The following is a 14,007-nucleotide window of genomic DNA, read 5'->3' as shown; positions in this document are numbered from 1 at the left end:
TTCTATAACAGTGTTAGCAACAATGATCGACATGGTCATATTTTAATTATACAACATCACACAAAGAGCTCGGCTTGTATAGCCTAACCAAAAGAAGGCTGAGTGGAGATATGATTGCTCTCTATAAATACATCAGAGGGATAAATACCAGGGAGGGAGAGGAGTTATTTAAATTAAGCACCAATGTGGACACAAGTACAAGTTTAGGCTGGAAATTAGGTGAAGGTTTCTAACCATCAGAAGAGTGAACAGCCTTCCAAGGGGAGCAGTGGGGGCAAAAAACCTAAGTGACTTCAAGACTGTGCTTGAAAAGTTTATGGAGGGGATAGCATAATGAGACTGCCTACCATGGCATGTAGCCGATCGGTGACTGCTAGCAGCAAGTACCTACAACGGCTAGTGATGGGACACAAGATGGGGAGGGCTCTGAGTTACTACAGAGAATTCTCTCCCAGGTATCTGCCTGATGGGTCTTGCCCATATTTTCAGTGTCTAACTGATCACCATATTTGGAGTCAGGAAGGAATTTTTTCCCCAGGTCAGATTGGCAGAGATCCTGGGGAAATTCCTCTGCAGCAGAGAGTATGGGTCACTTGCAGATTTAAACTAGGGTAAATGGCAGAGTCTCTGTAACTTGAAGTCTTTAAATCATGATTTGAGGACTTCAGTAATTCAGCTAGAGGTTAGGGATCTATTACAGGAGTGGGTGGGTGAGGTTCTGTGGCCTGAAATGTCAGGAGGTCAGACTAGATTATCATGATAGTCCCTTCTGACCTCAAAGTCTATGCGTTTATGTCATGTCTGTTTCCTGGTACTTATCCTGTACTACTTCTGCAAATTTCTCTGCTGCATTTCCCCTTAACTTCCCATACTTTAATCTTGTGTCTTTCCCTCCTTGTCCAAGGCTTTATATGCAATCTTTGTTGAGAAAAGTTTGTGCTACCATCTCACTAGGTATCAGTTTTCAGTCCATAACTTGACACCACTGAAATTTCCTCAGCAATATCATCAATCTAGCTTCAGTGTGCACCACTGATGACCAAATGACTCTTTCTTTTGGAACCATGTATTGGCTATCATCCATTGATTGGTAATACACATGTCTAGAGAATCCAGAGAAGAGTGGCAAAAATGATTAAAGGTCTAGAAAACATGACCTATGAGGGAAGATTGAAAAAAATGTGTGTGTTTAGTCTGGAAAAGAGAAGACTGAGAGGGGAGACGATAATAGTTTTCAAGTACGTAAAATGTTGTTAGAAGGAGGAGGAAGAAAAATTGTTTTTCTTAACCTATGAGGATAGGACAAGAAGCAATGGGCTTAAATTGCAGCAAGGAAGGTGTAGGTTGGACATTAGGAAAAATTTCCTAACTGTCAGGGTAATTAAGCACTGAAATAAATTGCCTAGGGAGGTTGTGGAGTCTCCATCATTGGAGATTTTTCAGAGCAGGTTGGACAAACACCTGTCAGGGATGGTCTAGATAATACTTAGTCCTGCCATAAGTGTAGGGGACTGGACTAGATGACCTCTCGAGGTCCCTTCTAGTCCAATGATTCTATGATTATGTGTCTAGTAACACTTTACCTTTTCATTCATGGTGCCTAGACTGATATTTCCTAAGCACATTTCATACTCCCTTTGGTTTTTGCCTCTCTGTGCATTCAGATCTCTACATACCAATATCAGCTCTTCTGGTGTTGCTGTGTCTGCTAGTGCCTGTTAGCCTTGGTGGAAACTCTGTCTTCTTCATTGCCTCCTTGTTGAGGTACATATGCTGATATCAAAAACAGAGCACATGTTTTAACTTGGACTCATTCAGCTGTCATTTACTCTAAAAATTTCAATCACCATCTTCCTCATCTGCTCCTCTTACTACCACCTGGACTGCATTACACCCATTTTTCACCTGTGTGGAAGAGTTCACAATCTAAGCTCAAATCCTTCACTGTGTTCTCCATCCATCATGTTTTCTGTAGGCACAGAACATCAATACCTGTCTTTACATAATATCAACTACTTCTACCCCTTGACTAGCCAAACGGGATATATTCAGTGTTGGTCCTTTTATAATATGGGGTTTATATGGCTGTGCAGGTCACTGATTTCATCTGACCACCCTGGACTCTAGAGGACAGCTTTGATGCTGGCTACCAGCTATCCTGTTGGCCTGGGGCTGCCAGGCAGGCAAACTTCTGGCATAGGGCTGAGTTACCCTCCCACCAGCCCCTGGCGGAGAAACATATAGGCCAGTCTCACCCCTCTTTATATCTACTACTGCCCTTTGATAACTTGCCAAAAATACAAAACTGCACCAACATAGTCACTTGTGCAAAAAAACTACATTGTATTGGCTGGCATCCTTGGTATACATGGGAACGAGAGGGCCTTTCCCCAATTGAACTAAGTTCTAGCCACTCTCTTCCCATGTTGTTGCGGCAGACCTGGTGGTGCTAACAGGTGGAAACGGGGTGTGTGGGTGTGTATACAGAGCATTATATATCGAATTGTATCTCTCTTCATTTGTGTGTGTTTATATGCACACACAAAAGAATATGTTATACACATACACACGTGTGCATATACACATTTACAATTACTCATATACATGTGTGCATTTGTACTTTGTGTATATTATGCAATATATCTTCCTGTGCAAAAGTGCTGTGTTTGCACTCCAGAGCATTTACTGCTCTTTCCAATGGCAGTAGAAAACGTACATTTGTCAGAAGAAGAATTCATTCCTGTAGAAAATGATAATAAATTGTGAATGCTGCTAATTATACAATGCTGCTGGAACAAAGTAAGAAAAGGATCCATAATGGCCCATTAGATGCATATGAACAAAACCCATTGTGACGGTCATCTGTTATTTTAAAAAACACATTACTTCATCAAAAGAGGAGAATACATTATGAGTAATAAGTAGCATAGCAAATACTTTTACGTTTTTCATGCCAAATAGATACTTAGCCACATAGTACAAGACTTCATTGTTCCTGAAATAATAAACTCTGTCTATGTTAAGGTTAACTTATGATGACACATACAAAAGAAGCCTATCATTTCTTTCATTTGTACTGATTTAATGTGCACTCTGGATATCCAAATGAATTGATCCAGTATGTATTAAAGTTCTCCTATCACCAATACTATTAACAGCACAGATACCAAACAGGTACTTCACTGGGTTCACGGATGGGAAATTTAAAATATAAATTCTGTGTAACAATGATAATTTATTACGTGGCTAGAGCATTGAAGATGAATAGTGGTGGCTACAACTATAGTTCAAAGAACTGGGCACTGTTGGTGTAGCCATGTAATCCAGCACATAAACAAAAGGCAAGATCTTGTAATTGATCACTCAGCACTAAGAAAATAGACTGTACTCTGTTAACAGTGCATAGGATATTAGAGTTTGCCAAGATTGGTTATTTTATTAGTAGTGATTTTTCTCTCTCTGTTCCTTTGTCCCCCTTTGTGCTTCAGTCTCCATTGTACTTATAAAGCCCTACCAGTTGACAAAGGAAATTGACTCAGATCATAATTCTTTACAGTAAGGCATTCCTGTGAGATTGGTAGCAGTGTGAAATTGAGTAGGAACCAAATTTTGATCCTAGTCAGTTCCAGGCAATATGGACAGTGTGTCACTTCACAGGAATGCAATCTCTCTCAATTTCATATGGGAAGAAGCAATGTGTTGTCAAATTAATGCACATCCCAGGTGCCCAAGCTACCAATTACTTTTATCCTTGACAGAAAGGACCCACAGGACAAATATATCTAGCACTGATTAGGTTTAAGTTGGTAGCAGTACCACTTATGGTACCGAGTGGACAAATAACGTTAACTTAAAAGGAATCTTAACTGCAACTGAGAATAATTCTATATTTTATTTTGTCTTCAAAAGCTGTATAGAAGCATGCTTTAATAATTCAAAGTACTGAATGAGACTAAATGTGATTAAAAAGTACAGCTAAGTCTTTTGAAGGTATATTGTATAAAACAAAAAATAGAACTAATTTATAGAGACTAATATTTAAAAATATAGCGTCCAGTTTTGCATCCTTAAATAATAAGCCTGTTCTATAGCATTTGTAGGCACAGTCTGGAAATTAGTTGTCTAATGATTGTAAAATCCTGACATATACCTTTGATTGTTTCCATGTACAAAATTGGAGGCCAAATGAGGCCCATTGTCATTATGTGTTGCATTAATGAAAGGGAGTGTTGAAATTGCTGTTGTGGGTGTATTTTAGTTTATATACCTACAGTAGAACACTTCATAATATAGGGCCAAAATCTGAAGTGTGTACCCCTATGATTCATTTCCAAAAAATTTGTTTACCCCTGGAAACTGGTATTTGCATTCTTAGATTAGGTAGCTACTTACTTAATTAGTCATTTGCACATTCAATTGCTATACCTGATTTACATGTGCAAATACTACTTTACAGGCTCAGTTAGTGCACATTTTTTTTCAGATACAACTCAGGATTCTTGTAAGGTCTAATGTGATAGAGAAGAGGGAGGACTGCTGTACTGAATTATAAAGTTAGTCCTTTCTGGAAACTACTAGACAATTTAGAATTTTCTCTTACTCTCTAGCTCCCAGCCAGACTAAGCACAGCTTTTGCTTCCTTGCATCATTAGGGAGGACTTCTCTGAGATCTGGCCTGGATCAAACAGTCACAGAAGGAGCTATTGATTAGTTTACACACTCATGTTGTATAATCTGGCTAGGAGTATGTTAAGTAAATGAAACACAAACAGACCTGATTATTCTGAGTTTTTTGGGGAATTCATATTTCCCTGGATTAAAAAAAAAAGCCTTAATAGTCATGAAACCATGACAGATTACTTATTATTTTCTGATATTGCAGGCAGAACAAACTAGTTTTAACTGTACCATTGGAAGAATGTAATACCTCCTCAGAAACTCACATTTTGTAGTTCAAGAATGTGAAATGACTGCAATAGGTAACAAAACGCCATATGACTCAGATATAACTGAGACCATTTTCTAAGCATTGTTGAAGAACATATCTTCTAGAATTAGAATGAGAAAAGGAATGTAGCTTTCCTCAGTTTGTGTGATTATGAGGAACCATGCCAAAATACCACAGAGGCTGGAAGCAGTAGCTTTCCTTGGTGCTTTGATAGTGTACCTATTAAACAAATATACAACCAGTGAAAAGTGGTGGGTGAATTATAACCATGTTACACTGGCAGGACATAATAGGCAACACTGTTACAAAGAATATAAGGATATGCCACCAGAAAAGTAGATTGCTTCATGAATAAGATCACCCAAATATGCCAGGAGAACCTGCTTCAATATAAGGAAAAAAATATCATTGCACATTCCTAGTGGTCACTTGCCACCTCACACTAGAACTTATATAGGGTATCAAACAATTACAACCCATACTTATGGGGACCACATCCTGAAAGAAATGCTTCCTGAACCCCCTCTTCTGAACTTCACACAATCCCCCAGCCTTGCCAAGCTCATCGTCAAAAGCAAGTTCCCCACAGACCAGGACACAGCAACTTATGGTGACACCAGACCCTGCCAAGACAACAGATGCAAAACCTGCACACATATCACCACTGCTGTGATGATCAATATCCCTTGCAACGCACCTTTCAAGAACCATGGACCCTACACATGCCTATCACAACATGTGGTGTACCTTATCCAGTGCATCAAATGCGCCGTCAACAACTATATGGGTGAAACCAGACAATCACTATGCTTTCAAATAAACTCATTGAAAAATGACAAAAGACAAAAACACCCTATAACTCACGGACAAACCCTTTTCACAAAACAATTACCAATTGTCCTCAAAGGAAACCAGCACAGCACTTTCAAAAGACAAAACTAAGCATTTAAATTCATAACTCTGCTGAACACTAAAAACCATGGACTTAATGGAGACATTGGTTTCATTGCCCATTACAACAACTTGCAACACCCTGCTACTTACTCCATTGTCCTATGACTGCAGAAGTGTTTGTCAAGTTTCCCTAGAGTGGCTCAAGAGCATGAGTACCAACCTCAGAGGAGACTGTTAAGAAGGGTAGAAACCCCAAATTGGTTGTGAGTTTCATACTTAGATTTCACCAACCAAGTATTAAGTGTAAATTCCTCAAGCACTATAACAGCCTTAACATGGAGTCACAGATAGTCCCCTAGGGTACTCTGAGCTGTCTTGTCCCCCAGGTAAGCTTGCTTTTGTGATAGATGGTCCCTTATGCCAAGAATCACAATATTCAAGTTACTCCTGGTCCCAAAGGACCAGTCATTTGCCCTAGGTCGATTGCACCTTAGATCTCACACCAAAGACAATGCTTGTGTAATAAACTATCTAAAGGTTTATTAACTAGAAATACAAAATAAAAGTTATTTACAAGGTTAAAGCATGTAAACATATGCACACACAAATAAGTCCCAGTTGTAAGTTTCGAAAAAGTAATAGACGCCTCTATGATAAACAAGTTTTATATGTCCTTTACAGCTACCCCAGGCCAAGCACCGGGAGGGAGGAAGGGGGTATGCTTATGCTTAGAAATCCTGGCCCCTCAGAGTCAAGCAGCATAAAAGATTCAGTTTATCCTTGTTATGGCTTTTTATTCCTTTCCCCCTTTGGCTTAAGTTGCAAATTCAGCTTTTGGGAGGAATTCACTTGCAGGGCTCCTTTTTGAGGGTAAGGGAGCAAACAATAGTCTCTTGTCCTCTGATGTTCCACAATAGCATAGCGGGTATTGATGGGCCTTCTTTTGGAAACTAGTATTTCACACTCATTAATGCTTCTCTTCTGTCTTACAGTTTACAGGGCAAACACTTATATATTACCTTATAACAAGGGATACAGATATTATAAGTGAGATTAGTGCATGCAACAACTTACAAGCATTTCATAAAGTCTAAACACAGTCTTATAATTCTAATACCTATTTTAACAATACCAACACACACATGAGCCAGACCAGTTCCAGCTATATATTTGTCAGCATTCAGTTGAGACCTTGGCATGAGCTGGCACATGGTCTGCCAGCGTCACAGTATTAATTGCCCATTTATTGTATTTATTGTGAGTCATTTCCTACAATATGTGTGACCCCCTTTATGCTTAACAATCTGTCCCACTTTGTATTTAGCTTGAAAATTCTGGTTTCATTCTCCAGACTTGAAGCAGAGTTCTGTGAAGCTCAAAATCTTGTCCCTTCCAGCAACAGAATATAAGACACACAAATGCTAAATGATAAATTATAATGAACTATTTCTTAATTAAAGTGTTGGGGTGAAATCCTGTTCCAATTGAAATCAATGGCAAAATTCCTATCCACTTAATTGACTATAGGATTTCACTTTTTGGCATTTCCAAACTACCACAATGTATCACCATTTCAGGATCTGTCTTCTATCTAGTTTGCCAGGTGCCTGCTTTGTTTAGTTGCTTGGATTATGTTCCAGTATTTATTGAGGCTAAAGGCTGCAACTCCTTTTCTATGTATTAGTCAAATATCTCTAGAGCTTTATCACTAATGGTATAGCAATATTGATGCTATACCATTAGTGATAAAGCTCTAGAGATATTTGACTAATACATAGAAAAGGAGTTGCAGCATTTGTTTAATATATTAAATCTAATATCAGATTTGTTTGTTCCGTGGAATCGTCTGTCCTAATATACATTTCTTTAAGAACTGGTTAACTTTGTCAGGTTTTCTGAACATCCAGAGTTTTGTGAATGTGACCAGAACATTCATCTCAGAGTGGGAAGATATTTTACGTTTGGGTTGTTGATTTGAAAAAGTATTTTAAATACTGTTCTGTAATCAAGTCTGTTAGAAACATGCTATACCGTTCCTAAAACATGTACTTACTTTCGCTTATGCTCAGTTTTTGTAGATTCATACAAAGGCATAGCCTTTTTTAAATTTCTTGTTAAATAAAGGACCTCCCTCACACACGCCAATACTGAGCATAAAGTACCTAGTAAAATAACACCCCGACTTGCTTGAGGTTTGTAGTCACTACTATTGTATACTTATAAGTAATAACAATAGAGTAGGGAATAATTTATACAACAGATTTAGTCCCTCTATTTGTGAACAGCCTTCAATTTTTACAAATTTATTTATTATTCAAAATTTGACTAATGGCTTGTGCAGACATATTTCACTCATGAACAATGGTTTGAGTAATCTGTATACTTGATTTCCTATTTGATATGTGTGATTGGTCGCCTAAGTCACATGGTATTGTTTGTTTCCTTACCAAATGACTTCTAAATCCAAAAAAGCTTTTAAGATGATCATGGGGCTCACTTTTGATGTGAATCCTCATTAGAATTTGTACAAGTATTTATGTATCAACATATAGCCACGTGAATGTTCACATTTTCACAAACATTTTTGCAAACAAAACTTGCTTCATGTGAACGACTGTGAAAAATGAATAAAATGTGGGAAAAGCAATCGAAAGCAAATTGATTGCCTTTGTGTTCGTGAATCCTTTTTGGCAATAGTTGTGAAGATTCTATCCCTTACTACGTAGGATGAGTAAGATATGATTGCCTCTATTCAATGTTTTTTTTTTTTTTTTAAACTTTCAATTCTAGGAATTATATTCAAAATCCTGATAGAAGAACAAATGAAATCTCATTGTGACCACATTGTCCGGCTATGCCGGAAGACAGACAGGAGGCACTGGATGTGGTTTTAAATGGGCTGAAACTTTATTCTTAAATATGTGGAAGTACCCTGCAGATAAAATTGTGCAGTGCAGGTGGTTTCATATACATTTCCATATTCCTGGGGAGCAGCTGTCAGCCTTTCCCCTTTCCAATCCTGGTCCCATACCTCCTGCTGCTGAGACCCCACCATTCCTCCTTGTGGGGTTGACTTCTTCCCATACCAAGTGTAGGAGCCCTGAACCCTCTTTCTCCTCCCCTTTAAAGGATGTCTCATTTAAATTCTTTACCAATTAATTGTATCTGATCACCATATCCATTCCATACAGAGTACCTGCACTAGACATCTGCCACAAACTTACATAATGAGTTGCAGCATTATAGCCTAACTCCCTTCCCCCATCCATACCCCACCAGGTCCGTAACTCACTCCAGGGAAGGCAAAAAGCCAACCTCGCCTTGACCAATGTGGCAGTGAGGGAAAATTCCTTCCCAAAGCCCCAAGAAAAGGGGCAACTAGTGTCATGCCTGTGACGTATAATGACAAAAGCTGGTAATTTAACTACGCCAATGGGTGGGAGGGTGGGTGCTGCTGGTCTGGTCTGGGTTAAATAGGACTTCCCTGGGACTGTCCTGGGTATAATCACGCCCTGTGTCTGGTCAGCTGGGGAGGAAAGGGACAGTATCCCTCCCCCACACAACCTATTCTAGCTGTACGTCTTTCTGTCTCTTTACCTGGAATCCAGCAATCCTCTCTGGGTGGGCAGAGGCCTTAAAGGGGGCAATGACTCCCTTCCCAGCAGCCTGCAGGACAAGCCCCATCCCTGCAGTTAAATGGGGCAACTCACTTTCTCTATCCAGCTAGACCAAGGGTCCCATGGCTTAGGGTATGTCTACACCCAGCCGCTAGTTCGGCGGCTGGGAATCGAAGTTCTGGGTTCGACTTATCGTGTCTTGTCTGGACGCGATAAGTCGAACCAGGAAGTGATCGCCGTCGACTGCGGTACTCCAGCTAGACGAGAGGAGTACCGCGGAGTCGACGGGGGAGCCTGCCTGCCGCGTGTGGACGGAGGTAAGTTCGAACTAAGGTACTTCGAACTTCAGCTACGTTATTCATGTAGCTGAAGTTGCGTACCTTAGTTCGAATTGGGGGGTAAGTGTAGACCAAGCCTTAATGTGCTGTGAGAACGTTCTGGCCACTAGAAGTCTTTTGTCCCTTTATTGCTATGGACCCTAGTACAGAAACATACTTAAGGAGATGCCTGATTTGAAGTATGACTACCCACATGCTTAAATCAAGTGTGTGTTTAAGTACTTTTCTGAATCAGGGTATGATTTGGTATGACCAGCTGTGACAGGTTGGATCACAGAAACCCCCTGGGAGCTGCCAGCCGATGTGCCAAGACTACCTCTGCTCCTGTTTTCCCTGCCAGCTCAGGACTCCAGCACCCTGTCTTGCTGAGCCAGACACTCGCGTCTGCTCCAACAAAGACCCAGGGTCTGAAGTACTTGCCCCAAAGCTGCAGGTTTACCTGAAAACAGCTCACAGAAGTGTACTTGTCTTTAGCACTCAGATGCCCAACTCCCAATGGGGTCTAAACCCAAATAAATCCGTTTTACCCTGTATAAAGCTTGTACAGGGTAAACTCATAAATTGTTCACCCTCTATAACACTGATAGAGAGATATGCACAGTTGTTTGCTCCCCCAGGTATTAATACATACTCTGAGTTAATTAATAAGTAAAAAGTGATTTTATTAAATACAGAAAGTGGGATTTAAGTGGTTCCAAGTAGTAACAGACAGAACAAAGTAAGTCACCAAGCAAAATAAAATAAAATGCGCAAATCTATGTCTAATCAAACTGAATACAGATAATCTCACCCTCAGAGATGCTTTAGTAAGTTTTTTCCTCAGACTGGACACCTTCCAGGCCTGGGCACAATTGTTTCCCCTGGTACAGCTCTTGTTCCAGCTCAGGTGGTAGCTAGGGCATTCTTCATGATGGCTCCTCTCCCCCCCCTTTGTTCTGTTCCACCCCTTTATATATCTTTTGCATGAGGCGGCAACCCTTTGTCCCATTGGGTTTCCACACCCCCTCCCCCCCCTCACTGGAAAAGTACTAGGTTAAAGATGGATTCTAGTTCAGGTGACATGATCACAAGTCACTGCAAGACTTCATTACCCACTTGCCAGCACACATATATACAGGAAGACTCACAAGTCATCAAGATTCCAAACCGCCATTAATGGCCCACACTTTGCATAATTACAATAGGCCCTCAGAGTTATATTTTATATTTCTAGTTTTAGATACAAGAGTGGTAATGATATCTTACAAGAGGCCTTTTGCATGAAGCACATCCCAGTTACATTATATTCACTTATCATATTTTTATAAACCTTAAAGGCTGCACAACGTCACACCAGCATTCTCTGTTCAGATAAGTGCAAGGACTGGACTAGTAGGAGTGATGCAGGCAGAGAATGAGGCAAATTGACAGAGCTGTGTTGGGAAGTTTATGAGTACCACAATGCTATTGATCCTTCACTTTCATTAACTCCAATTTCACCCAATTTTTAAAGTTAAAAATGTCATTTTTAACAGTCGCAAGGTAAAATTTTTGCTTAGCAATGTAAAGTCAATTTGAAATTAAACTGCTTACCTATTTATCCAGAAGTCTTTGCTTAATGCTGGCTGTTGCTCATTAGATATGTATACTATCGTTAGGGGAAGTAAGGCCCCCCAAAAAAGGAGGGGGAAGTTTACAAAATTCTGAGCTATCAAAAGGTTAACATTTATTTTCTGTAGCAATTGGCAGCAAACAATAAGGATCTAAATGAACACTGGGATAAAATTTTCAGCACTTTTCTGTATTTTTCCCTACAGCATAGAGGCATTTTATTTAAGAAAATTATTCAGTTTGAGATTCTGATGGAAACAGTACAGTGCTAATGAAGGCAAAAGAAGAGGAAGAAGCAGAAGATTAATCTAATGCAGACAGCACTGTGAATGTAAACAAATTTGGTAGATATGCAGATTTTTTAGTGCAGGAACAAGAAAGAATTCAGCCGATAGCAGCCAGTAGTAGTGTGAAGTCATACGTACAAGTTGCACAGTGATCATCCCTAATGTTCCTTAATAGTTTTGCTCATCATTTACATTTCACCAAGGCACATTTCTTGTCCATCTTACTCACACATCGATATGATATTGACTGTAGGCTGCATATTGATTCCAGGCTGATGGGTGTGATGCTCTGTAACATTACTGGTTACTGAAATGCAACAGACTCTAGGTACAATATTCCCATATATTCTTCAGAAGATACATTTCTATTCATTTGTAACAGTGACTATTTACTGCTTTTCTATTTAGTTAATAACCTTATTACAAAATTCATAGTGGAGTGGGAAACTTCGTCATATATTGTCATCTTTTAATATTTGGATCTGCTAACACATTAAAGGCTCAATCCTGGAAGGGGTTGAGCATTCTGGTCCCAGTTCAGCAAGGCACATCAACACATGGTTAATGTTCAGCAAGGGCTGGTCCACACTGGGGCGGGGGATCGATCTAGGAAACGCAACTTCAGCTACAAGAATAGTGTAGCTGAAGTCGACGTTTCCTAGATCGAACTAAGTTTACTTACTGCGGGTCCACGCGGCGCAGGCAAGCTCCCCCGTTGACAGCGCTTCCTCCTCTCGGCGAGCAGGAGTTCCGCAGTCGACGGGGGAGCGCTTCTGGGATCGATTAATCGCGTCCAGATGAGACGCGATAAATCGATCCCAGAAGATCGATCTCTACCCGCCGAATCGGACGGGTAGTGTGGACCTACGCCAAGTAATTAAACCCATTGACTCTTAACTACTTAAGCTGAAGCATGTGCATTAAGTGCTCAGCTGGACCAAAGACAATGATTTTCCGTGAGTAAATGCTAACTGTACAGGCTTGTTTTTATCTGTATTGTTTTGTTTGTTTTTACTTTTAAAAATACACGCTTTATTTTTAGTTCATATAAATACAGACTCACATACATGACTGGATACTGTCATCTATGGAAATCAATCAATCAATAAATCAATTAAAATAAAATAAAATAAATAAAGTAATTCCATGACAAATTAGCACTTAAGAGATGGAGTCTGACTTATCCTCAAGGGAAAAGGCTTTTATTTTTTGACATCACAGTGAATTAAGTGACCCTTTCTTTGTTAACTAGGGTTGAATAAAGCTAAAAGGGTTTCAAAGAACATTTCACAAATGCAGTCTGACTGATCTGAATCAGACACTGCCAAAGTATAATACATCCATATAATCAAAGGGACTTCAGGCTAGATGACACTACATTGGTTTAATTATGTACCATAGGCAGGTTAAAAAACTACCTAGGAAGAAGATCCTCTGTTTCTAATACACTTCTCTATATCAACTATGTTGACCTTTCTGTGTATGCTTTGTTTCCTTTAGGCTGTGCTTTGGAGGTACAAGTTTTCCCAGCTTAAAGGGTCTTCAGATGATGGCAAGAGCAAAATCAAATTTTTGTTCCAAAATCCAGATACTAAGCAGATTGAAGCAAAGGTAAAAAAAAAAAAAATTCATTGTATTATAAAGCCAGAAGTACATTAAAACTGGTTGACAATAAAACAAACAGGGAATGAGAGAATTAAGTTCAGTCTAATTTACTGATGCTAAGAGGATGTTCAGATTAATGTGATGTGTGAAATTAGGTAAATAAGTGAAAACACAGTAGATACTAAGCAGAGGTGTGTGAATAGGTGCACAGTGCAATTGGTTTTTTAGGGATTTTAGTATGTTAAAAGAGGGGTTTTGATCTTTTATTTAAATTAAATCAATATGTAAGTTTTGTGCATGATAGCTTACTTTTTTATCACAGAAAGAGAGAAAGCCAAGAGGCATGTCTTGTCATCCTTACCGTATCTTCATGCTACTCTCCATGAGCAGCAGCAGTAATGTGCATTATGTTCCAAAGTACATGTGGACCAAAGGTAGTGATGGACTAAAACCCCTTTGAACTCTCTCAGGGATGAAAGATATAGGGTGGCTTCTAATCACCATATAAAAGCTTGTCATTACAGTTCTGGTTCCATGTCAGATCCAAAATTCTGAGGGGTCTGCTTTCCAGTTCTGGTTTTGATTAAAAGAAAATGCATGGAAATAGTAATACCTGTGAGACTTCTGCATAGGTTGGTAGATGACTTGTAAGAATGAGTGATATCACAAGATTTGTACCATCCCAAATAGTCTAACCCTTGTAGGATGAGCTGATCTCACAAGAATTC

At 39.5% G+C, this 14,007-nt stretch overlaps 1 protein-coding gene across 1 annotated transcript in view; it reads left to right on the top strand.

The window, feature by feature from the left end:
- Positions 1-14,007, top strand: part of SNTG1 (syntrophin gamma 1) — a 260,892-nt gene that overhangs the window by 230,739 nt on the left and 16,146 nt on the right. Inside the window, exon 16 of the mRNA XM_065398308.1 lies at positions 13,175-13,285. Within this exon, the coding sequence (XP_065254380.1) occupies positions 13,175-13,285 (111 nt within the window). The remainder of the gene's footprint in view (positions 1-13,174; positions 13,286-14,007) is intronic.

This window comes from Emys orbicularis, chromosome 2 (genome assembly GCF_028017835.1).
Source record: "Emys orbicularis isolate rEmyOrb1 chromosome 2, rEmyOrb1.hap1, whole genome shotgun sequence".
NCBI classification, from domain to species: domain Eukaryota; kingdom Metazoa; phylum Chordata; order Testudines; family Emydidae; genus Emys; species Emys orbicularis.
The sequence above is the reverse complement of the archived record's forward strand: the minus strand, read 5'-3'. Positions and strand labels throughout refer to the sequence as shown.